The 25,323-nt window shown below is 47.6% G+C and overlaps 1 protein-coding gene across 6 annotated transcripts in view; it reads left to right on the forward strand.

Annotated features, from left to right (window-relative positions):
- Nucleotides 1-25,323, forward strand: part of NTNG2 (netrin G2) — a 517,246-nt gene that overhangs the window by 426,678 nt on the left and 65,245 nt on the right. For 4 of the 6 annotated variants that reach the window (XM_069609300.1, XM_069609301.1, XM_069609302.1 and 1 more), the window contains one exon: nt 128-265. The exons of the other annotated variants lie outside the window; for them this stretch is intronic. In XM_069609300.1, coding sequence (XP_069465401.1) covers nt 128-265 — 138 coding nt within the window. The remainder of the gene's footprint in view (nt 1-127; nt 266-25,323) is intronic. 6 annotated transcript variants of the gene reach the window in all.

Consider the following 25,323-nt stretch of genomic DNA (forward strand, 5'->3'; position numbering starts at 1 on the left):
GCCAGGCAATTCCACTCGCTTTGAGAGGGGTTCCCTTCTGCCAGCAGGCCTGTCTCTCAAAGTGACCTGCAGCACAGTAGCTCCCCTGACGCCCACCCTTATAACCTGCTGTGCCTGCCTTTATCAGAAGGAGTCTACGAGGCGGAAAACACCACCAGCCAAACGCAAAAATCAGTGCCCTTCCGGGGAGTCCAGAGCACGCCCGTCTCAGCCAGAGTGGAGACCACCAGAGTCCAACCGCAAGACCCGCCTGAAAACATCCAAGGTAAGGAACTGAGGCAGGGCTCCTAGAGGGTTAGTCCAGGAGACCCCGCAAGCTGAGGGGTAGGGGCGGGCCACACATTGTGCACAGGAAGTCTGGGGGCCACTGACGGGAGAAAGCAGGAAGTGCCTTAAAAATGAGCATGGTTTGCAAAATAAACCCCAAAGTGAAAGTCAGTGTCACCCAAAGCGTTATAAAGTACTCCCCTAATTAATGATATTAAAATGCCACCCCCAAACCCCCAACTTATCTGGGGCACTCTTGCGCTATCTGCCCATCCAGTTCTGTTTTTTTTTACAGTACCTTGTATGCCCAGGTGGTCTCCCATCCAAGTACTAACCAGGCCTGACCCTGTTTAGCTTCTGAGATCACCACATTCAGGGTGGTATGGTCAAAGAGCCAGCTCTGATCTTCCTTTGCCTTCTGGGGCTTCTAGACCCGCATTTTTAAATGCAAAGAGAAAATCAACACATACCAGGTGCCTGGAGCACCCACGAGATACGCGTCTGCAACTTGGACTGTCCACATGTCTTGAACTGCCTCTACCATTGGCCTTAGCTGGCAACGCTAAGGGCGGAGGATCATGGGAGTCGTAGTCCAACACACCTGGAGAGCCTTGGGTTGCAGACGCCTGCTTCTTGAGCAAAGCTTTGCGAATCGCATTTACACGTGAACCCCTGAAAGACTCAAACACTACAACATTACAGAGGGAAGGAGCGGTCGCACCCCACCTATTACCTCTCCTCTTCATAATAGACAGCAATGACGGACATGTATCCCCTCTAACTTTGATGAGCTCCTGAGGCTGGAAGCAGCAGGGACGCGCGGACCTGCGCCTCCGGAGCAATGAGGCCATCGTCGCTTTCAGACCAAGGAAATTGAAAGCCCAAATCGCCTCTATAACTCATGCACAAAAGGGGATCCATTTAGAATAATCATTTTGGGAAAATGTTAATCCTACAAGAGAATTGTTTCGTAATAATTAAAGAGACGAATGATGTCTCTCTCTCTGGTCTGTGTCCTGTTTTTGTGTTTTTGTGCGCCTTGAGGCCTGCGGGCGATTTGGCACGCTATGAAGAATTCAAATAAATAAAAAAATAAGTATCGCCTGATATTGACAATTTCATATTTGTTGGGAAAAGCATTGCAACCACTAAAACTGCATAGGTTTATAGTTATGACCAGATTCAACACTTTTGTTATGTTGTATGTTTTATTACATGTTATTAGTTTTTTCTTCTATTATTGTCTTGTTATCTATAGTGCCAAAAGTTGTATAAACTATAAAGTGCTTTCCTAAAAAAAATGCTGTCTACAGATCTGGAAAGTTAGAAGCCATCTCCTGATTTGCTCCAGTATTAGGCTGCGTGGTCATCAAGTGCAGGTCTGGGATGCTAGCGGCCATCTCCTGATTTGCTCCAGTTTCAGGCTGCGTGGTCATGAGGTGCAGATCGGGGATGCCAGCGGCCATCTCCTGATTTGCTCCAGTTTAAGGTTGCGTGATCATCAGGTTCAGATCTTGGATGCTAGCGGCCATCTCTTGATTTGCTCCAGTTTTAGGCTGCATGGTCATCAGGTGCAGATCCGGGACGCTAGTGGCCATCTCCTGATTTGCTACAGTTTTAGGCTGTGTGGTCATCAGGTGCAAATCTGGTAGACTAGTGGCCATCTCCTGATTTGCAGCAGTTTTAGGCTGCGTGGTCATCAGCTGCAGATCCGGGATGCTAGCGGCCATCTCCTGATTTGTTCCAGTTTTAGGCTGTGTGGTCATCAGGTGCAGATCCTGGATGCTAGCGGCCATCTCTTGATTTGCTCCAGTTTTAGGCTGCATGGTCATCAGGTGCAGATCCGGGACGCTAGTGGCCATCTCCTGATTTGCTACAGTTTTAGGCTGTGTGGTCATCAGGTGCAAATCTGGTAGACTAGTGGCCATCTCCTGATTTGCAGCAGTTTTAGGCTGCGTGGTCATCAGCTGCAGATCCGGGATGCTAGCGGCCATCTCCTGATTTGTTCCAGTTTTAGGCTGTGTGGTCATCAGGTGCAGATCCTGGATGCTAGCGGCCATCTAATGATTTTCTCCAGTTTTAGGCTGCGTGGTCATCAGGTGCAGATTCCGGGATGCTAGCGCCCATCTCCTGATTTGCTCCAATTTTAGGCTTCATGTCATCAGGTGCAGATTCCAAGATGCTAGCGCCTATCTCCTGATTTGTTCCACTTTTAGGCCCCGTGACCATCAAGTGCAGATCCAGGAGACTAGCAGCCATCTCCTGATTTGCTCCAGTTTTAGGCTGTGTGGTCATCAGGTGCAGATCTGGGATGCTAGCGGCCATCTCCTGATTTGCTCCAGTTTTAGGCTGCATGGTCATCAGGTGCAGATCTGGGATGCTAGCAGCAATCTCCTGATTTGCTTCAGTTTTAGGCTGCATGGTCATCAGGTGCAGATCCAGATGCTAGCGGCCATATCCTGATTTGCTCCAGTTTTAGGCTGCGTGATCATCAGGTGTAGATCCGGGATACTAGTGGTCATTCCCTGATTTGCTCCTGTTTTAGGCTGCGTGGTCATCAAGTGCAGATTTTGGGATGCTCGCGGCCATCTCCTGATTTGCTCCAGTTTCAGGCTGCATGATCATCAGGTGCAGATCTGGGATGCTAGTGGCCATCTCCGGATTTGCTCCAGTTTTAGGCTGCATGGTCATCAGGTGCAGATCCAGATGCTAGCGGCCATATCCTGATTTGCTCCAGTTTTAGGCTGCGTGGTCATGAGGTGCAGATCCGGGATTCTAGCGGCCATCTCCTGATTTGCTCCTGTTTTAGGCTGCATGGTCATCAAGTGCAGATTTTGGGATGCTGGCGGCCATCTCCTGATTTGCTCCAGTTTCAGGCTGCATGATCATCAGGTGCAGATCTGGGATGCTAGTGGCCATCTCCGGATTTGCTCCAGTTTTATACTGCGTGATCATCAGGTGCAGATCTGGGATGCTAGCGGCCCTCTCCTGATTTGCTCCAGTTTTAGGCTGCGCGGTCATCAAGTGCAGATTTTGGGATGCTCGCGGCCATCTCCTGATTTGCTCCAGTTTCAGGCTACATGGTCATCAGGTGCAGATCCGGGATGCTAGTGGCCATCTCCAGATTTGCTCCAGTTTTATATGGGGTGATCATCAGGTGCAGATCTGAGATGCTAGCAGCCATCTCCTGATTTGCTCCAGTTTCAGGCCCCGTGATCATCAGGTGCAGATCCAGGCTAGCAGCCATCTCTTGATTTGCTCCAGTTTTAGGCTGTGTGGTCATCAGGTGCAGATCTGGGATGCCAGCGGCCATCTCCTGATTTGCTCCAGTTTTAGGCTGCATGGTCATCAGGTGCAGATCCCGGATGCTAGCAGCCATCTTCTGATTTGCTCCAGTTTTAGGCTGCATGTCATCAGGTGCAGATTCCGGGATGCTAGCGCCCATCTCTTGATTTGCTCCAGTTTTAGGCTGTGTGGTCATCAGGTGCAGATCTGGGATGCTAGCGGCGATCTCCTGATTTGCTCCAGTTTTAGGCTGCGTGGCCATCAAGTGCAGATCCGGATGCTAGCGGCCATATCCTGATTTGCTCCAGTTTTAGGCTCCGTGATCATCAGGTGCAGATCCGGGATACTAGTGGTCATTCCCTGATTTGCTCCAGTTTTAGGCTACGTGGTCATGAGGTGCAGATCCGGGATTCTAGCGGCCATCTCCTGATTTGCTCCAGTTTCAGGCTGCATGGTCATCGGGTGCAGATCCTGGATGCTAGTGGCCATCTCCGGATTTGCTCCAGTTTTATACTGCGTGATCATCAGGTGCAGATCTGGGATGCTAGTGGCCCTCTCCTGATGTGCTCCAGTTTTAGGTTGTATGGTCATCAGGCAAGCGGCCATCAGTGCCACACAATGCAACTAGGCTCTGACATCAGAGCTCTCGCCACAGTCAGTGTGTGATATCAGTGTTGCAATGTGCTGAGGCTGTGATATCAGATCTACACAACAGAGCTCGGATATAGACATTCCGTCAGGTTATGATATCAGCGCCGCTCACTACATCCAGGCTCTGGTATCAGAGCCACTCACTGCAGCCAGGCTCTGGTATTAGAGCCACTCACTGCAGCCAGGCTCTGGTATTAGAGCCACTCACTGCAGTCAGGCTCTGGTGTCAGAAGTATTACACAATTTTGCCGGATAGCAATTTCGCCGATTGCTTTTGGGCTGCATTTTTTAACGCTTTTGTTTACCACAAGAATATCGATGGTAGGTTTGGGTGAGGTGTATAGGAAGGGGAGGGGGTGAATAGTGGAAGAAGGGGTGCAGGGCTCGCACCCTGCTTTCTAAGGCAAGACAGATGACTGGTTAGGCCCCTGTGTGCAGGGTGATCACAGGGCTGACTTGGAAACGGAAAGCGCCCCTTCTTCTTCCGGTTCACTTTGGGGGAGGGGACGAGGGCAGCGTCACACTATTGTCCCTAAGTTGTCAGGCAGAGACTCGGCTGGGGGTTTGGTGGGGTCTGCTGGTGGCCCCACGTAGAGGGCGTGTCAGTGTTCTTGGTGTTGCATTTTACATATAAAATGCAATGAAGCTAAAACTAGTAACGGAAGCTGTTAAAGACCGTCTGCATTACTGGGAGTGTTTGCAATTTCCTCAGAGGCCACTTCAAAGGGAGTTGCAACGGAGATCAAAGAGTTTTGGGGATGGAAGTGTCATTGGCCGCCTGGATGAGGGTGGATCGTTGGGGTCTTTCAGGGCATCAGCCTGGCAGTGAATATGATTTCGGTGAGGGAGCCCCAGGGGGCGTACTCTTGAAGGTGTGGTGTCCTTGACTCCTTGTATCTGTAGGAGCTGGTTCAGGGAGGCCGACCGTAGGCGTCTGGTCAGCTGAAACCATGGCAACCATTTGTTACGGGCATCATTGGAAGTCCACTCAGCTGTTTTGAGCAACTTTACTACATATTCAACCTGAGAAGACCCTGTGGAATCCGCCCTACTGTGACAAGTCCACGCAGACCATGAAGAATCCTAACCCATGACTACACACTCAGCCCGAGAAGACCCTGTGAAACCTGCCCTACTGTGACAAGTCAATGCAGACCATAAAGAATCCAACCCATGACTACATACTCAGCCCGAGAAGACCCTGTGAAACCCACCATACTGTGACAAGTCCACGCAGACCATGAAGATTCCAACCCATGACTAGATACTCAGCCCGAGAAGACCCTCTGAAACCCACCATACTGTGATAAGTCAATGCAGACCATGAAGAATCCAACCCATGCCTACATAATCAGCCCGAGAAGACCCTGTGAAACCCACCATACTGTGACAAGTCAAAGCAGACCATGAAGAATCCAACCCATGACTACATACTCCACCAGAGAAGACCCTGTGAAACCCACCATACTGTGACAAGTCCACGCAGACCATGAAGAATCCAACCCATGACTAGATACTCAGCCCGAGAAGACCCTCTGAAACCCGCCATACTGTGACAAGTCAACGCAGACCATGAAGAATCCAACCCATGACTACATACTCCACCAGAAAAGACCCTGTGAAACCCACCCTACTGTGACAAGTCAACGCAGACCATGAAGAATCCTAAGCCATGACTACATACTCCCCCAGAGAAGACCCTGTGAAACCTGCCCTAATGTGACAAGTCCACTCAGACCATGAAGAAGCCTAACCCACAACTACACACTCAGCCCGAGAAGACCCTGTGAAGCCTGCCCTACTGTGACAAGTCCATGCAGACCATGAAGAAGCCTAACCCATGACTACACACTCAGCCCGAGAAGACCCTGTGAAACCTGCCCTACTGTGACAAGTCCACGCAGACCATGAAGAAGCCTAACCCATGACTACACACTCAGCCCGAGAAGACCCTGTGAAACCTGCCCTACTGTGACAAGTCCACGCAGACCATGAAGAAGCCTAACCCATGACTACACACTCAGCCCGAGAAGACCCTATGAAACCTGCCCTACTGTGACAAGTCCACGCAGACCATGAAGAAGCCTAACCCATGACTACACACTCAGCCCGAGAAGACCCTATGAAACCTGCCCTACTGTGACAAGTCCACGCAGGCCATGAAGAAGCCTAACCCATGACTACACACTCAGCCCGAGAAGATGGAGTAATGTGGCTCAAGCCTTGGTATCCAATAATCACCGCTGATGGATAAAATCTACCAGCAGGAAGAAGACAGACAGTCAAAGATGTAAGCATTCCATGAGACCCCTTGAGATCTTGGGTGGCGGCTCTGCAGTGGTCTGCAACCCTTGGCTCACCGGATGTTTTGAACTAGAACTCACATCAACACTGGCTAGCATAGTCAATGGGGAAGGATCATGGGAGTCGTAGTCCAAAACCTGGAGAGCCACAGGTTGCAGCCCTATGGAACCTTAAACAAAGCGCTTTCTTCCCTTTAGGGGGAAGAGCAGGGCTCCCCGCCAGGCTTAGTGCCTGTCTCCAAGGTCCATGGAGGAGGGGTTGACGAAATGCCCGATTTTGGCTTCATTGGTGAATGCCAGGCAAAATGTGCCCATTCTCCCAATTTCGCCCACGGAGCACACTTTCCTTTCTTTAAAGGCACGACGAAACCTTTTGAGCTAAAATAAAAACAAAACGATGTGATGCAAATTAAATTTGTGTCTTTTCCCACCTGAAATTTACTTTAAGGAGCGCAAAAAGTTTAGGACATAAAAATAAAGTAAAATGTTGGGGGCGTGAAATGGGGCGAAATTTCACAGGAACGCTAAATTCACCGCGAAAAAAGCAAGTGTCAGTTCAACAAAAAAAGCCTCGCCTGTAAAAACGGACATGGTGGCGAATTTCGCCGAGTTCGTTCCTGTATTCAAACATAAGTAACTTTTCCGTGTGCCGGTGCCCTCGCTCCACAAGGAAGGGAAGCCAGAATGACCGCTTGCGAGTTTCAGTAGTTCCCGCCATAGACTTCCTTTAAAGAGGGCTATGCGGGAGGGAGCTGTCTCTGGTGCTGAACAGTAGTTCCCGCCATAGACTTCCCTTAGAGAGGGCTATGCGGGAGGGAGCTGTCTCTGGTGCTGAACAGTAGTTCCCGCCATAGACTTCCCTTAGAGAGGGCTATGCGGGAGGGAGCTGTCTCTGGTGCTGAAAGCTTTGCGGGAGGGTGCTGTCTCTGGTGCTGGACAGTAGTTCCCGTCATAGACTTCCCTTAGAGAGGGCTATGCGGGAGGGAGCTGTCTCTGGTGCTGAGAGCTTTGCGGGAGGGTGCTGTCTCTGGTGCTGAACAGTAGTTCCCGCCATAGACTTCCCTTAGAGAGGGCTATGCGGGAGGGAGCTGTCTCTGGTGCTGAGAGCTTTGCGGGAGGGTGCTGTCTCTGGTGCTGAACAGTAGTTCCCGTCATAGACTTCCCTTAGAGAGGGCTATGCGGGAGGGAGCTGTCTCTGGTGCTGAACAGTAGTTCCCGCCATAGACTTCCCTTAGAGAGGGCTTTCCGGGAGGGAACTGTCTCTGGTGCTGAGGGCTTTGCGGGAGTGTGCTGTCTCTGGTGCTGAACAGTAGTTCCCGCCATAGACTTCCCTTAGAGAGGGCTTTGCGGGAGGGTGCTGTCTCTGGTGCTGAACAGTAGTTCCTGCCACAGACTTCCTTTAAAGAGGGCTTTCCGGGAGGGAGCTGTCTCTGGTGCTGAACAGTAGTTCCCGCCATAGACTTCCCTTAGAGAGGGCTTTGCGGGAGGGAGCTGTCTCTGGTGCTGAACAGTAGTTCCCGCCATAGACTTCCCTTGGAGAGGGCTTTCCGAGAGGGAACTGTCGCTGGTGCTGAGGGCTTTGCGGGAGGGTGCTGTCTCTGGTGCTGAACAGTAGTTCTCGCCATAGACTTCCCTTAGAGAGGGCTTTCCGGGAGGGAACTGTCTCTGGTGCTGAGGGCTTTGCGGGAGGCTGCTGTCACTGACGCTGAACAGTAGTTCCCGCCATGGACTTCCCTTAAAGAGGGCTTTGCCGGAGGGAGCTGTCTCTGGTGCTGAACAGTAGTTCCCGCCATAGACTTCCTTTAGAGAGGGCTTTGCGGGAGGGAGCTGTCTCTGGTGCTGAACAGTAGTTCTCGCCATAGACTTCCCTTAGAGAGGGCTTTCCGGGAAGAAACTGTCTCTGGTGCGGAGGGCTTTGCGGGAGGGGGCTGTCTCTGGTGCTGAACAGTAGTTCCCGCCATACCCTTCCCTTAGAGAGGGATTTCCGGGAGGGAGCTGTCTCTGGTGCTGAACAGTAGTTCCCGCCATAGAGGGTGGTGCTGAACAGCCTCAGCCAATCAGAACGTCATTCATTTTCTATGACTGCTGGAGAGTGCACCCTTTTCTAAACCTGTCTCCGGCCTTGCACCGGCACAGTCATGGCTGGGTCCCAGCCCTCTCCTTTCGGGAAGTGAATTGGGAGCTTGGGCCTAAACCGTTCAGCCACAGCTACCAACGGGTGAGTCAAGGATGTCACTGAGACCTGTCCAACCAAAGCTTCCATAGTACCCGCTCTTCTGGTGCAGAGTGTCAGTAGCACTGTCTTAAGGCTCTCTTCTGGCAGAGTCTGGAGAAAAGTCTAATTGTGTATATTTTAAAACTCAATGTTCCCTGTTGCTGGCAGAGTGTGGATGAGTTTGGATATTATTATTTTTTTAGAGCCCATTTGTGCTTGATTGCTGGTGCTGTTTTCCGTGAATGTTTGCTCCAGGAAAGGAAACGTTTAGGTACCAGCAAAGTGATCTTTAGCAGGGGCCCTTGTGACGATTCAACTTCCGGGGCACAACTGGCCCCATTGTGAAAACAAAATCAAAATATCGAGGCTGAGTACCCCAAAAGGAAATACACCGAACACGGGTTACAAAGGAACACACAAAGATCTGTAATTTATACTGAATCAGTTACAAAGAACAGAACAAAAACCAATTAGCTATCGGCCCTCAGTGCAACACATCGAACTCCAGCGTGGGTCGGTGTATTCAGTGAGAGATGCTGTACATTAGAATTCATTGCTCTTTTATACTATTTGCGAACACGATGTCCAACCCTACTTTGGGTTAATATTCCTCTAATACATTACTGATCTAGGGTTCATGCCGAGTCCACATGTAACTAGTTTGCCTTTATAACATACGTCAACAAGCCTACACGGCAACTATGTGTTTTGGGATTTCCCATACAGGTCTTCTCAAACATTAATTACAATGTAGTTAAACAAGTGTTCTTAGTTCAGTATTTGAATACATTACTCTACGAGCATATGTTAAGAAAAGTTTCATTGCACGAGTAATCCTTTACACACAGGTCAACGAAGGACAAGGTCTCAGTTCACGACCTCAACAAGTGGCCTGCAGGCAAGTTATATATTAATTACACACAGAGGTCAAGACGGCCATGTTGTATTTCGGAATGACATCGTCCACCATTTTAACTCACAGGGTAACTTTACAAAGCAAATCTAAAATGGCGGTTTGACCTAAAATGGCGGCTTACATTGATTTTAAGGTCAGGACCTTGCAACACAGATTTTTCGCAAGTGACTTACAAGCAGCTTGGCATAGGCCAATATACATATATTCATTGCAATAGGAGGCACGATATAATTTCTCTTATGAAAAACCCTCCTTTTGGCCTATGCCAAGTGCTAAACTACTTCGGATCTCCTTGCAAATAACTCCATGCATCATCGTCCATGCACTCTGAATCGCTGTCAGAAATATCTATTGCCATCAGGTCATTCGCTAAAATTTCTTTTAACACATGTTCCTTGGAAGTTTTATCTGGGGCATACACTTTATGTCCTATCGTACCTATCGATTGTGCGCAACATCCCCCTAGCATCGAACATATACTAGGTAGACACTGAATACAACAACAAAGGAACAACAAAATAAATTCCCAAAATGATCAGTAAGACCGAAAGTACCTTCCAACCCCAAGATCGCAAGAAGTCCCAGAACCAAGCACTAAGATCCCAGTTTCCCTCGGGAACATGCACTTCTGAACTAAGGACGTGCAGATTCTGTATTGCCTTGAAGATAGTTGAGGAGGAATCTGGAACGAAAACACAGCAAGCGGACCCCACTAATGTGCACACTCCACCACGTTCAGCCAGAATGACATCTAATGCCATCCGGTTCTGAAGCGCTACTAGTCTTATCGCTTTTTGTTCTAATGTCGTATTATAGAGTATGCCTGTGGTCCGGTTGATGGTTCAGTACTCTCGCTAGTCTTCTGATATCTTCGGAATTCGCTATCTGCCCCCAAAATGGCACAAATGATTTAGCTATATCTCCCAAGATTTGTGCTGGAGTGTCACCGTTCTCGTCCCGCCGTGGATGAGCCTTTGAAACTTCTATTGTACTAGCTATAAACACCCCAGGTAACAGGATCCCTAAATAACAGGTTCCCTGCCAATCCCTGGGCAACCATGGAAATGCTGTATTACCGCAAACAAAGTAGACAGATTCGCCTACATGCAAAGGTCTGTCTTTCTCAGTCAAATGTGCAACGTTGGCACAACCTTTAAAATCTCCCATTGACTGAGTACCATTCCTCTGTATGCAAAAATAAACTGAATCGGGGCTATGGTTAACAGTGTAAGAAGGAGGCATGGCATCCTTATTGCCTATCAGAGCCATCTTAAAGGAAATCAAGGATTGGAAAGGACGAGACAGTCTATCAGAAGGCCTAATAGAAGCAACATTAGGCTTACTCCTATTTGCGAAAAGCGAGCATCCCAAGGGAGTCAAAACACGTTTCTCAAAGCTATTCAAATTAGTGCCATCAAAGTTCCCTGAGATGCTATCATTCCAACAGCCAAAGAACAGTGCTCTAAGAGAAGCATAACAAGCAGTTGTCAAAGGTAAAGGATGAATATACCAACCTAGCCCCTTATCCCCGTGTTGCGGTAAATGTGAGCAGAACCAACCGTTAGACTTATTAAAAATGGCATGTGTAGCATTCATGATAAGTAGCAGAGTATTATCGTGGTACTTTTGTCTATGCTGGGAGTCCCTAGGGGACAGAGTATGTAAATGCACAAAGGCAGTAGGAACAGTAGGTACATTTTCAGTTGGTAACAAGGACTCTAAAGGATGCGTTTTCTCGAGGCACCACAAGCCTAAGACAGTGACTATTATAAAACCAAATATTATTATAAAAACACAGCAATACGTTTTTGGGGCCCAGGTGCATTGTCCATTGTCCCGGTTGGTCACACATTCATTTACAAGTCCCATACGAGCGGTAGCGGTGGCAGGCATTGTAGTCTTCAAATGATACTCCAATGTTATTAGCTGGCGACCTCCCAGCCGCGCGACTTCTTAGTCCTTCCACAACCCTCGCCAACAGAATGTCCTTTCTCAAATTTGGGCAAAACAAGCCCTCGATGATCCTTTCCTTCTTCAAGTGCACAGCCGAACCGTGCCGTAAGTCTATCAGATGCACAGCTAAACCGTGCCGTAAGTCTACTTTCTTGGACGCAGATTGTACCTTGCTTTTCCCGGTACTGATTGATCCGGAAACAATGTATCGTCACTTCCCATTGGAAGCAACGTATCAGAGACAAGTGAAGCTGCCGAATTTTAAACAGCAGTTTCCGGGAGCAAAACTTTTAGAGGGTGTAGAGCCAAAATGGCATGCATCTCAAGCCCCACGGGCTCAGAAAGATTCTCCGATACACTCTCCACACTATCTACTGCTTTAGGATCGTTGGTTGCAGCGTTAGCGAGGGGTTCTGTTTCTTCTGTATCGTGTGGCACTGTGTGAGGAAGTTTCTTGACGTGCGACGCGTGGATCCAATTCTTTCTTCCAGAAACCCGCACCGCTGTTTGGGTGACCAACAGGACTTGGAACGGGCCCCGCCAGCGAGGTGCAAGGCAGGAAGAGCACTCAAATGCCTTGATGAGCTTCCAGGCCGTATGCTGTGGCCCGGGCCCTGGTATCTCACAGGTAAAGCCTCTCGCACCTGGTGATAAATCAAATACAGGTTTTTAGTCAACTGGCTGCAATAATCTGAAAGTAATACATTTTCAATGTTTCTTAAAGAGCTACATTTAGGAAAATTCCAGATATTGGCAGGTATCCCCATTACCACCTCAAATGGAGAGAGCCCAGTCTTAGTTTGAGGGGTTGTACGCATGGATAATAACACGATCGGTAAGGCATCCGGCCATTTTAATTTAGTGCCGGCACACGTCTTAGCGAGCTTTTTCTTGATAATACCATTGTGTCTTTCTACTAGTCCGGCGCTCTGAGCGTGTCTGGCCGAATGGAATCGTTTGTCGATCTGTAATGCCGCACATATCTGCAGAATTACAGCAGCGACACAATGTGGACCATTGTCCGACCAGATGACTCTTGGTAGCCCGAACCGTGGGAAGTACTCCTTTAACATGGTTTTCGCAGTAGTCATGGCTGTAGCATCATTGACAGGGAAAGCCTCAACCCATTTACTAAAAGCACAGATGACCACTAGTACGTACTTCATATTATTGCACCGTTTCATTTCAATAAAATCAAAGTGGATGACTTCAAAGGGGACAGAGGGTGACCCAAAACTTCCCCTTGGAGTTGCTGTCCCCTTTCCCACATTGTGTTGTAGGCAAATCATGCAATCCTGGACATAGCTTTGGCCAGTTTTTGAAATCTTGCCATTTACCCAAACTTTCTCTAACATTTCCGTTACTTTCTGGGCCATGATGACCATCATCATTACATATGCGTCAGGGAGTAGCCATTTCCCTTCAACTATGTCCACCCAACACCCGTCATCTTCGAGTTTCCCCAATCCTTCAGCCCACCTCTTGGATTCTTCTAATGTGGCATCAGCTTGGATATCCTGTACAGACCCAACACCCTCGTCCATTGCATAGGCATTTACAGTCTCCCTTGAAACATACATCTCCGTACGGAGATCGGTAGCAGTTTGTCTAGTTATCTGATCAGCGAAAGCATTCCCTTTTCCTATGTCATCTGTAATCTTTCGATGCGCTACACATTTCATAACAGCTAACTGAGTAGGGAGTGCAAGCGCTGAGAGTAGTTGTACTATTAGGGAGCCATGTTGGATCTTAGTGCCATGTGAAGTAAAGAACCCTCTCTCTGACCAAAGTCTCCCAAAGTTGTGAACCACCCCAAAGGCATACTGACTCAGTATATATTTTTACTGCAAGCCCTTCAGAAAGTTCACAAGCTCTGGTCAAAGCTCTAATCTCTGCGGCCTGCGCAGAGTTATGCGTGATTCTCTTGGTTTCCACAACCGCGCTTAATGTGGTGATTGCATAAGCAGCTGTGGATGTACCATCCGGAAGTTTAAAGCAGGAGCCATCACAAAACAGCTCTCCTTGCGGATTATCCAAAGGAGTGTCTTTCAAATCAATTCTACCCTTTGTCTCTTGTTCGGTAGTATACAGACAGTCATGTGGCTCTTCATCGCCGCAAGTAGTATTTTGCGGTAAAGGTAAGAGTTCAGCCGGATTAAGAACACAACACCTCTTAATTTAGATGTGAGGAGCAAACAAGATCAATTCATATCTCGTCAACCGTGCGGAAGTGAGGTGTTGCGTTTGGGTTCGGTTCAGTAGAACATCTACAGAGTGAGGCACCATCAGGGTTAGATCATGGCCTAGGACCATTCCCTCACTCTGTTTTACAGACGCAGCTGCAGCAGCGACAGCTCGCAAACATCTTGGCAAAGCGCATGTTACAGGATCAAGGACGGAAGAAAAGTAACCGCACAGCCTTTTCTACCCTCCATGTTCCTGCGTTAATACAGCCAAAGCACATCCATCACATTCATGCACAAACAACACAACAGCCTTTTCATAGTTTGGTGTGCCCAGAACTGGTGCAGAGCATAATGCAGTTTTAAGCAAGTCAAAAAATGATTGCTGGTGTACCGCGTTCCATGGCAATGGCGAAGAAATACCCTTCTTTGTCAAAGCCAACATCAGTTTGATCACTAGTGAAACATTTGGGATCCACAACCTACAGTAAGAAGCCATACCTATCAAGGCTCTAACTTCCTTCTGTGTATTTCGGACAGACATGCCAGAAATTTGTTTTATACGTTCAGGTGTCAATCTTCTTCCCTCCTTTGACAGGAGATCGCCTAAATAGGTGACCTCCTGGCAACAATATTGAAACTTTTCAAACGCAGCTTTGTGACCATGCTTAGCTAGATGGATAAGCAATAACACAGTGCCCTCCTTACAGGCGCTCTCAGAGTCAGCAGCTAAGAGCAAGTCATCAACATACTGAAGCAATGTACAAGTAGTGGTCAATTCAAGGGTATCAAGCTGCTCTTTCAAAGCCCTACTATAGACGCTAGGACTCTCTGTGTACCCTTGAGGTGCACGAGTAAATGTGAATGAGCGTCCCCCTAAGGTGAACGCGAACAAGTATCTACTATCCTTGTGTATAGGAATACGAAAGAAAGCATTCTTCAGGTCCACAACACTAAAGTAAGTAGCTGTAGCTGGAATCATGGTTAGGATTGTCGTTACATCAGGCACAATTGGAAATAGCAGAGCGACGACTTTATTAACGGCATGTAATTCAATTATGAAACGGAATGGAATTGCATTATCGCCTTTCTTGTACACGGGTAAAATCGGACTATTGCACAACTTCCTGAAATTTCCTCAATCACCCCGCGATGCACAAAATCAGAAACAATGCATTTCAAAGCTCGCTCGCCCTCAACTGAAATCCTATACTGGGGAATGCGTGGCAGCTCAATTCCATGTTTCAAAACTATCTTAACAGGCTCAATCTGTAAAACACTGACGTCGTTGTCGTCAACAGCCCATAAGCTCTCTGGTACATCAATGAATTCTGGCGTCAAAGGTCTAGTCAAGAATTGCGAGACAGAAAATTGCTGTGGTGAAATCGTCAAGTACACTCCATCAGAAGAACAATAAATCACTGCATTTAATTCTTTTAACAGGTTCAACCCCAGCAAATTCTCCCCACAATTCGAAGTCAACAGAAATGGACAGTGGTCCATGAAGGGACCCAAAGAAATAGGTACCGGCGAAAAAACTGGACAAACAACTGGTGTGCCAGAAAACCCTACAGAAACATTGGTTTGCCCTGACAGTGGAATGTTTGGAACCCGTGAATGATGAATGGAACACTTCTGTGCTCCAGTATCTATCAAAAACTGATGTTTCCTATTTTCCACCACCATTTCAACGTAGGGACTTTTCTGGTTGAAGGGAATAGGTGTAGGTTCCAAACCCTGCTTCGGGCAAACCTAACGAAACAAAATGGCATCAAAAGGAAGCTATTCAGATAAATATGCAGCGGAAAGATGATCAAATATGTTCCTGGTGTCCACACTCGGAGTCTGATTATCCTATGAAAAAGGTTGCTGAGGGTCCTGTGCAAACTGACCTCTACCAGGGTCCCCTACACCCGGGCGACCTCTGGATCTTCTACCCATATTCCCTAATGTGTTATTCGACCTCTGTCGAAGGACGGGGCATTGTGCACGCCAATGACCCTCTTGTCGACAATAAGCACACTGGTTAATGTTCACAAGACCCAAGGGCACATTCCCTTGTGGAACATACTGACCTCTAATCTGCGAACTACCCCCTCTGGGGCCTCTAACAATTTGCTGTAATAGCACTTTAGTCTTTAAATTACCTTTTCGTTTTTCAACTCTATCTTTTTCATTATTGACACGATTCTTGTAGTACTGAGCCATATGCAGTACTTCTGATTGGGACGTCGCCTGCCAAGCACTCTCAGAAGACATAATTTGTGACTGGATGTCAGACAGGAATCCACGCACAAATTTTTCCACAAATAAACTTTTCCCAGACTCTGCCTGAATCTTGTCCGCTGAAATCCGAGAATACCTGTTCGAACCGATTAAAGAACTCGGTAGCACCCTCAGATTTCCCTTGGACACAGGCCGTAAGTTTGTCCCAAATAATCAGGCAAAGTCAGTATCACCTGGGCCGGTCTTTTGTAACGCTCACCTGATTCTCGCAGAGGCGCCGGTCTTGACTGGGCGACTACCGTATCTTCAAAGGTGATGTGCAGCACCCGGTTGGCTCTTTGGGCTGGACCTCTGTGCCCTGTATGCCTGACGCGCAGAGAGGATGTCTGCAGATAGAAAATACGGGGTTAATGAACTGGGGTTATTGGGGTGTCCCTATCTCTTTCCTCTTCTCCTCTCCTGTAGACCCCCACAGGTTAACGCTCTCACCTTAGGTGAGTGAATGCCGAGCTCTCCATCTGCCTCGGGGCAGGGTGCTGTAACCAGTTCCTTCACTGGATAGGTAGCGCAGGCCTCTTGACTTCAGAGGACTGCTGTCCGTCGTTTACTGCACGAACGGTAAGTTTCGAGTAACTCAAATGTCTTTAAAGTCTTTAATAATGATGTCTTTTGTTTTGCAGGGTTCCGGCGATGGCGGATGACGGGCTGAAGTGAGTTGAAGATGGAGCCCGTGTGATGAATAGAAGCGCCTGGAAGCACGTAAGTAAGCGCTTGTTGCCAGCTTCACAATGCGCTCTAACTGTCTTTTATTTTGCAGGTACAAGTTCGGAGCGGCTGCAGGGTGCCGGGATACCCACTGGGTTAGATGTGGTAAGGAGTAATGGCACGTGAGTATTAAAGTTCCCCAATGTCTTTAAACGCACCTTGTTTTGTCTTTCAGATGCGGGATGCAGCGCCGACGGCCTCCGGAGCGTGCGAAGAGTTGGTAAGCTTTTGTCTTTCAGATGCTGGAATGCAGTGTGAAGAGCTCCGGAGCGCACGAAGAGTAGGTAAGCCTTTGCCTTTCAGATGCTGGAATGCTAACCTGTTCTTTCTTGTCTTTATAGGAGTTGCTGAAGACTGGATTCAGGATGGTAAGCCTTTTTCCTTAGGCCCAGGACCGGATGCAGAAGACACGATGAGCGTTCTGCTGCAGAGGGTGCAGAATAACGCAAAGCAAGATTCATCCACCGGGTGTGGTTTAAATAGCCTCCTGTAGTGCTTAGGTGTCTCCTTCCACAGCCACGCCTAAGTAAGAAAAGAGTTCCTGGTAAGAAAAGAGTTCCTGCCTTCCAGAAGAGTTCCAGTGTTCTGAATCTAGGGAGTGGCTCCAGCCCCACCCAACAGGAAAAGTAGTTCCAAACAGAAGAGGATCAGAGACTCAACTGGCAGGCAAGTAAGCAGCATGGTCTGCTGCAGGTAAGTCCACCCAAGCATTATGAGCCCGGCACTTCCAGCGCTGGGACTGGGAATGTTTATGAGCCTGGTGCCACTGGCGCCAGGACTGGGTCCAAAAGGTCCCAATTGGGACTGGTTGGCACTCGGAACCTGGGTTATGGATCTGCTTCTAAGGGAGTTGGGAAAACCCTGACCTTTTGGAAGCAGAGACCATGACATCTTTCCCCAGCTGGCCTTTCTCCATCGAATCTAGTTATATTTGCCCATGTATCTCCCAACCCTGGCACGTCGTCTATAGTTCTAACTTGTTTCCACAAATCTACGGGCAGGAGTACAGGAAATAACAAATCAATATCGCCTAAGGTGAACACTGAGGACTGCAAGATGGACTCTATTTCTTTATAGAATCCTGACGGATTTTTCCTACTATCAGGAATAGATTGTCTAATAGTATTCACTTCTTGTCTTGAGAACGGGACGTGAACAAACTGTGATATATAATGTGCAGGAATGTTCACAGCAACTATACCCTGTGCAGCATCGGCCGCAACCTCAACCTTCGGGACAAATGTCGGAGGAACCTCTCTCATAGGCAATTGAGAAGTCGGTGACTCTGAACACTCACTAAGCAACAAAGCTAAGTCGAGCGCTAAAGCAGTTGAAGGAGTGTCAAGTAAAAAAGCTCTCTTATAAATACCCAATAACTCTGTGGGACAACTAATCTTTCTTTTTACACAATCATCCTGTAGGTACTCTATCATTACCTGCATCACTTTCCTCTGCATTTCTGGTGTATACTAACTATACGTGTCATATACCTCAACTGGGGTTATCGACATATCTGAAATCCATCTAAGCGCGTCCTTCGTACAAATTTGTGCTTCCTCAGATATCGATTTTCGACAAGGAAGGAACCGTTTCTGTACATACATACTTTACCCCTCGTCATCCTCATTCTGTAACCTTTCCAACTCCTTTCTATACCCAAATAACCTCTCAACATGCTCATTTACTTTCTCCACAGTGTCTCTTGAAAACGCTAAAGTGTTTAGATCCCTTAACCCTTGCCGGAGATCTGTTTTATTTAATTTGCCCCACATTACACATACATGAATCCCTAAACCTTCAATAAAAAAATGTTCTCAGGAAAATTATCCATATTATAAAGTGTGGCAAAAACATTAGCTTGATCATCCCTCTCCATGCAATGCTTAGCCCATGCAATCAAATCACGTTTCTTCTCTGGTGGTACAGTATTGCGAGTGACAACCTTCGACCCCGCACCTTGATCGACTGCAAGCGGCACAGGACCACTTGGAAGAGGGGGAGCCAGCAAATTCCATGGAAGTACTGTTACAGGTGCGATAAGAAGAGGTAGAGGAGCTGGAGGAAGAGGAACATTGGGAGGAGCAGGAACAATGGGAACAACAGCAGGTACAGGAGGAAGAGCAGGAGGAAGAGGCAAAGCAGCAGGAAGAGGAACATACGGAGGTGTCGCAGAGGCACCAGGCTTTCGTTCATTTAACAATTTGTCTATGAATTCGTCGGAAACACGAAGGTCTTTAGAATGATAGATTTTCTGAATTCCAAATGAGAAAGCCCTATCCATATTCCTAGTCGACTCAGAATGTTTATCTTGGTCATACAATAATGCTTTTTCGGCATTCGTTTTATGACGGCGCGCATGTTTTTCTCTACTCTTAAGTTGCTGCAACGCTTCTTTTTTCCAATTCTGCAAAACATCAAATGCTACAGGTCTAGCCTTTTTCTTTAATAGAATTGACTCTAAATACTCAATACGAGGGATTTCAAAACTACCATTGATTGGCCACTGAAGTTCGGAGGCATGTCTGGTTTGTCTGTGCCAAATATCATTAAACACTATACTTCCAATGCCATTCTTACAGTACATAGTACATGCCGGCGACCCCTCCTCTGGTGCGGGATGGCTAAATTCCAAAGATTGTCTATCGCTGTGGAATAACACCATGAAGAAGGTAGACAATTTCCCAGGCATATCAAATTATTGGTGTTACCTGGTCAATAATTGTGTCTGCAGATACAATACGCCAAAATCAACTTATCAGGATTATATTAAGAGTCGGGTCACAACTCACCTGATCAAGCCTAAGGAGGTCCGATTGGATTTCAAAGAATCTTATCTAAGTAATCTTACCTCGTGTGTGGTGATTTCGGCAAATCTGCCCTCCCCGATAAGTGGACCCTCGTCAATATGCCGTTCTCGGACCACAAGCTGATCGTCCAGGGATCGGGTCATGCAGCGCTGCTGAGGTGTTGCGTCTCGTTCAGTGGGGCCCCTTTTTGTCACACCGTCCGATCCGGGTCCGATAGCGAGGGTCAACCTTTGATAATCCGGCATCAATCTTGAGGGTCCCTATTCGGGCACCAACTGTGAAAACAAAATCAAAATATCGAGGCTCAGTACCCCAAAGGGAAATATACCGAACACGGGTTACAAAGAAACATACAAAGATCTTTTATTTATACTGAATCAGTTACAAAGAACAGAACAAAAATCAGATAGCTATCGGCCCTCAGTGCAACACAGCGAACTCCAGAGTGGTTTGGTGTATTTAGTGAGAGATGCTGTACATTAGAATTCATTGCTCTTTGTACTATTTGCGAACACAATGTCCAAACCTACTTCGGGTTAATATTCCTCTAATACGTTACTGATCTAGGGTTCATGCCGAGTTCGCATATCCACATGTAACTAGTTTGCCTTTAATACATACGTCAACAAGTCTACACTGCAACTGTGTGTTTTGGGATTTCCCATACAGGTCTTCTCAAACATTAATACAATGTAGTTATTCAAGTGTTCTTAGTTCAGTATTTGAATACATTGTTCTTAACATATGCTCATGGATTAGTTTCATTGCACGAGTAATCCTTTACACACAGGTCAACGAAGGACAAGGTCTCAGTTCACGATCTCAACAAGTGGCCTGCAGGCAAGTTATATATTAATTACACATAGAGGTCAAGACGGCCATGTTGTATTTCGGAATGACATCGTCCACCATTTTAACTCACAGGGTAACTTTACAAAGCAAACCTAAAATGGCAGTTTGACCTAAAATGGTGGCTTACATTGATTTTAAGGTCAGGACCTTGCAACACGGATTTTTCGCAAGTGACTTACAAGCAGCTTGGCGTAGGCCAATATACATATATTCATTGCAATAGGAGGCATGATATAATTTCTCATTTGACACCAGGATGAATATCAGTTTCTAAACCATCACTCAGCCCCACACCTCTAGTACACCAGAAGGGATCTGAACAGATTGGAAACAGATTGGAAACAAGTCAATTATAAACCTCTTTGCCCTATTTTGGTAAATTGGACGGAACAGCAGGCTGATCTCTGCAAGGTCGTGGATCGTTGGTTTGTTGCAACACGGCCAAAATTATTACCCAATGATAAAAGGGACTGTGCAGTCAACGTTGTATAAAAATAGCTACTTCATTATTATTCAACACTACGCAAATACAACCCACCCAGTAAAGGAAAGCAGAGGACAGACCGTTTTAAGAAGGAAAAGCGATGCACCCGTAAATACTGACAGGAGGGTAGTCGATACAGTAATTAATCGCAATGGTTCAAGGATACTTGGTCTCAGCACAAAGGGAGCAATGTTTTGTAAAATGTCACTAGGGGCCTTCGCAGAAGGATCAGGGGTACAGAACCACAATGTACCTTCTGCAGTCGGTTTCAGGACACTTTGCAGCTTTTGCAACAGAGTTTTAGACAGGAGACAGCCGCAGGTATCAGGCGACAGGCAGTTCGGCGAGCGTGGCTGGACGGACGGCTGAAGGCTGGCCTAAACATTGGCTCAGGGTCAGGAATAATTGTCTAAGTGCTGGTTGGTGGGACTGGAGCACTAGTCGAGGCGTCTCAAACGACATTAGCAATTGAAGTCAACAGTCAGTTGTGCAGCTCGAGGGGCTCGACTGGCTCAAAAATGTCCTTTCAGGCGGATGCTGGTTGATACCCTCCTCCTAGCTTCTTCACTGGTCTTGTGACACCTTTTAAGGCGGATGGCCCAAAGCTGAGGAGAGTCGTAGGCAACGGGCCTTGTCCCTGGTTTGATTCAGAGACTCTCTGGCACTTGCCACCTAGGAAGCTTGCTGCAGAGCCTAGCAGGGCATGCTGTGTGCTGGCTGGATACCGGTTCTGGAGCTGCTGGACGGGTCCTCTGAGATCAATATCTCCCTCTGTACCATGGGAGATGTTTAGGGGAGAGGTTTGGCTTCCCTCTTGGAAATCCTGGTCTTCCTTCACTGGCAGAATCTGTAAGGAAGACTGTACCTTCAGCCAGGGTCCAAATTAGTCATTGTTGTTACTCCCTGCAAAGTATTTAGATGATCTGCTAAGAGAGGGCCTCAGCACTCTTTTAAAACCAAATGGGCCCCAGTGATTGGTGCAGGCTAAGCCTGCTGTAAGGAACCAATCCTTGGCCCCCCATTAACAATCTTCTGCATGCATCAGGTCATAACCAGAGTGCTTTTCAACAGGAAAGATAAAGGGTTGAAAACATGTACTACTAAATCCCACCCATATTCCTGTCTGTTGTGGATCAAAGAGCCCCTCTGGTTAATTGAGCTCTCTGTGGTTCCTGATCAAAGCACAGGTCCCCCTTGAAGTTATTGCAAGAACAGACTTTCTCTCTCCATCAAATCACATACTCCTACCCACTGAATGGGATCTCTCTGCAGGGGTTGCTTACTGTAAACACTTGTCCTAGACATGACATTTCACTGTCCTTCATAGTAAGGAGTGGGAGCTCACTTCAGGTTGACACAGACGCATATCAAAAAGGTGTTGGGTTTCCTGTCCCCTATATCAGTTCTGCCACCAGGCCTCTCGCAGGCCTTCTTCAGTTAACTCTCATCAGTATGGGCCGGCATCAGCAGACTGACAATGGGCAGGGTGGATCCATGGAACCGTTGATATTCAATTAGGCTGGCCATAGCAGGAGGAAGGTGTTGCCGTCCTCCCCTTGATGCTTTCATGTACTCTTGGCTGTCACATTCCAACTAAATAAGACAGGGAGGACTGCGGCTGTGTCCCCCCAGAGTACACAGATCTATGCGTATGTCGTGCAGTGAGCATAGGAAAATGTGTGTGGTTTAGCCTCACACATTTTCAGAGATTGATCTCCCAGCATTCAATTTCTTAAAAAATATTTTAAAAAGCCACACCCACCGTGTGGATGGTCGAATTCCTCACAGCCCCTGTGACAGGACAGCTCAGGTTTGCATGGTGGGAGCCTCCTGGAATGTGTTCTCCAATGCCCGTGTTTACCTGTGGAAAGTGTGTTCATAGGGACAGCCTTGAGTCTTAACTCTGGGGAATTGGGTCCTGCATTTCCGGCTAGTATTAGGGAGAGGTAGGTGGTGTTGACTTGGGGCCTGCATCTAGGCACAGTTAAGATGTTTTCAGCTGACGATTCGTTGTTGTGCTGGTGCCCATTCCTGGGTAACTAGATGTGGCAACAGAGGCAAGTGCTGCCAGCGTAAGTGTGGAGTCCACCTTCCAGTCCAATCAGTAGGTCATGTAGTGGCATTGCCAATGACTCATAGTTGGCAAGACCCGAGACACACTAATGCTGATAGACCACCCTGAAAAAGGAGCGGTGCCCTAGACATGAGTCACGCTGACCTGATGAGAACTGGCCAGAATAAATGTGGCAGAGGCACTCCCCGGGAAACTCCTGGAAAAATGTGCATATTGCAAAGTTGGCAACTGGCCCCATGTCCGCTAAAGCACCTTCATGCATTCCTAGCTATTTAGATACCAGTGTTTTGCTTGCTGGGACCTCTAAATCCATATTTATAATGAAGAAATGTGAATCTACAAGGCCCAGCATGCAAATCACTGTTGGCTAGAAAGCAAAGGCTGATTATAGGTGACACATATGGCATGGCACAGTTGCCAAATGTGTTAATGTTCCTGACTGGGTGTAACTCCAGGTGCAATACAACACTGTCCAATGATAGTGCCTGAAGTGCATGCAAGATATTACCTTACCACAGTGGCGGTCATCCATAGTGGGCATGAGCCAACACCCTTTATGGAGGAGCCACCACTGAGCTGCCAGTAGAAGCAGGGAAACGTGCTTTACATTTAGAGTTTGAAGTTCCCCAGTGCGCATGCTCAATGGGTCATACCAGGCCGGGTGTTTTGCTTCCCCAGCCTTGCAGTGGTCCAGGGATGAATATCGGTTTCTAAACCATCAATTAACCCCACACATCTAGTACGCCAGAAGGGTTGCAAATGGATTGGAATACAAGTGAATCATAAGAGCTCCTTGTCCAACTTTTGGTAACGTGGACGGAATGGCAGGCTGATCTCTGCAAGGTCGAGGATCATTGCTTAGTTGCCACACAGTGAAAATACAATTATTACCCAATCATAAAAGGGACTGTCCAGTCAAGGTAGTATACATATATCTATTGTATTATTAATACAACAGACAGTTCTGGCACACTACAAAATACAACCCACTCTGTAAAGGAACACAGAGGACTGACAGTTTCACAAAGGAAAGGGATGTACTCTGGATACTGACAGGAGGGTAGTCGGTAAAGTAATTATTCTTACTGTTCAAGGTTATTTGGTTTCAGCACCAAGGGGAAAAAAGAGGTGTAACTGTCTCTAGGGGCCTTCGGAGAAGGACCAGTGGGGCAGAACCACAATGTACCTGGAGCTGAAGAGTACGGGTACCAGGCGGCAGGCAGTTCGGCAAGTGAGGCTGGACAGACGCATGCAGGCTGTCTGGCGCGGGGGCCAAGAATCATTGTCTCTGTGCTGGTTAGTGGCTCTGCAATGCTGGTCGAGGCGTCTCGATGGGCCGGGTGACTGCAGCGTGACAACAGTCAGCGGTGCAGCCAGATGCGGTTCGAGGACTCAACTGTCTCGAAAATGTCCTTAAAAGATAGATGCTGGATGATGCTTGAGTGGCACTCTTCCTAGCTTTTTTGCAGGGCTTGTGTCCTTTGAAGGCGGACGGTTCAATGCTCAGGAGAGCAATTGCAGCCAACGACCTTGTCTTTAGTTCAGATACTCTCCAGCACTTCCCACCTAGTCCGCTTGCTTTCAAAACCTAGCAGGGTATGCTGTGTGCTGGCTGAGTACCCATTCTGGAACTGCTGGATGGGTCCTCTGAGTCCTATATCTCCCTCTGTTCCCTGGGAGATGTTTATGGGAGGGATATTGCTTCCCTCTTGGAACTCCTAGCCTTCCTTCACTGGCAGAAGATGTAAGGTATACTGTACCTTCAGCTCGGGTCCAAATGAGTCCTTCTTACTCCTTTCAAAGTCTTCAGATGATCTCCTAAGTGAGTGGTTCAGCCCTCCTTTAAAGCCAAATGGGCCCCAGTGATTGGTGCAGGCTAACCTTAAGGAACCAATCCTAGGTCCCCAACAACAATCTTATGTTATGCATGAGGCCAGGACCAGAGTGCTCTGCAACAGGACAGACAAGAGGGTGACAACATATACCTAAGTTCCACCCATCTCCCTGTCTGTTGTAGATCAAAGTGTCTCTCTGGTTAACTGAGCCCTCTGTGACTTTTGATTAAAGTGCAGGGTTCCCTTGAAGTTCTTGCTGGGAGCAGACTTCCTGTCTCCCCCAAACCTCATACTTCTCCCCTCTGAAAGTGGTCAGCTCTGCAGGGTTTGCCTCTAGTAAATAGTGGACACAGACATGCATTTCACTGCCTTTCATGCAGAGGGGGGGGAAACTAGCTTCAAGTTGACACATTGCATACCAAAGGGGTATTAGCCCTGCCTTTCCTGTGGTCTTTTCCGGCAACCAAGCCCCTTCAGGCTTGCTTCAATTATCTTTCATTAGTATGC

Source organism: Ambystoma mexicanum, chromosome 8 (assembly GCF_040938575.1).
Source record: "Ambystoma mexicanum isolate Mex_15411 chromosome 8, UKY_AmexF1_1, whole genome shotgun sequence".
Lineage (NCBI taxonomy): Eukaryota > Metazoa > Chordata > Amphibia > Caudata > Ambystomatidae > Ambystoma > Ambystoma mexicanum.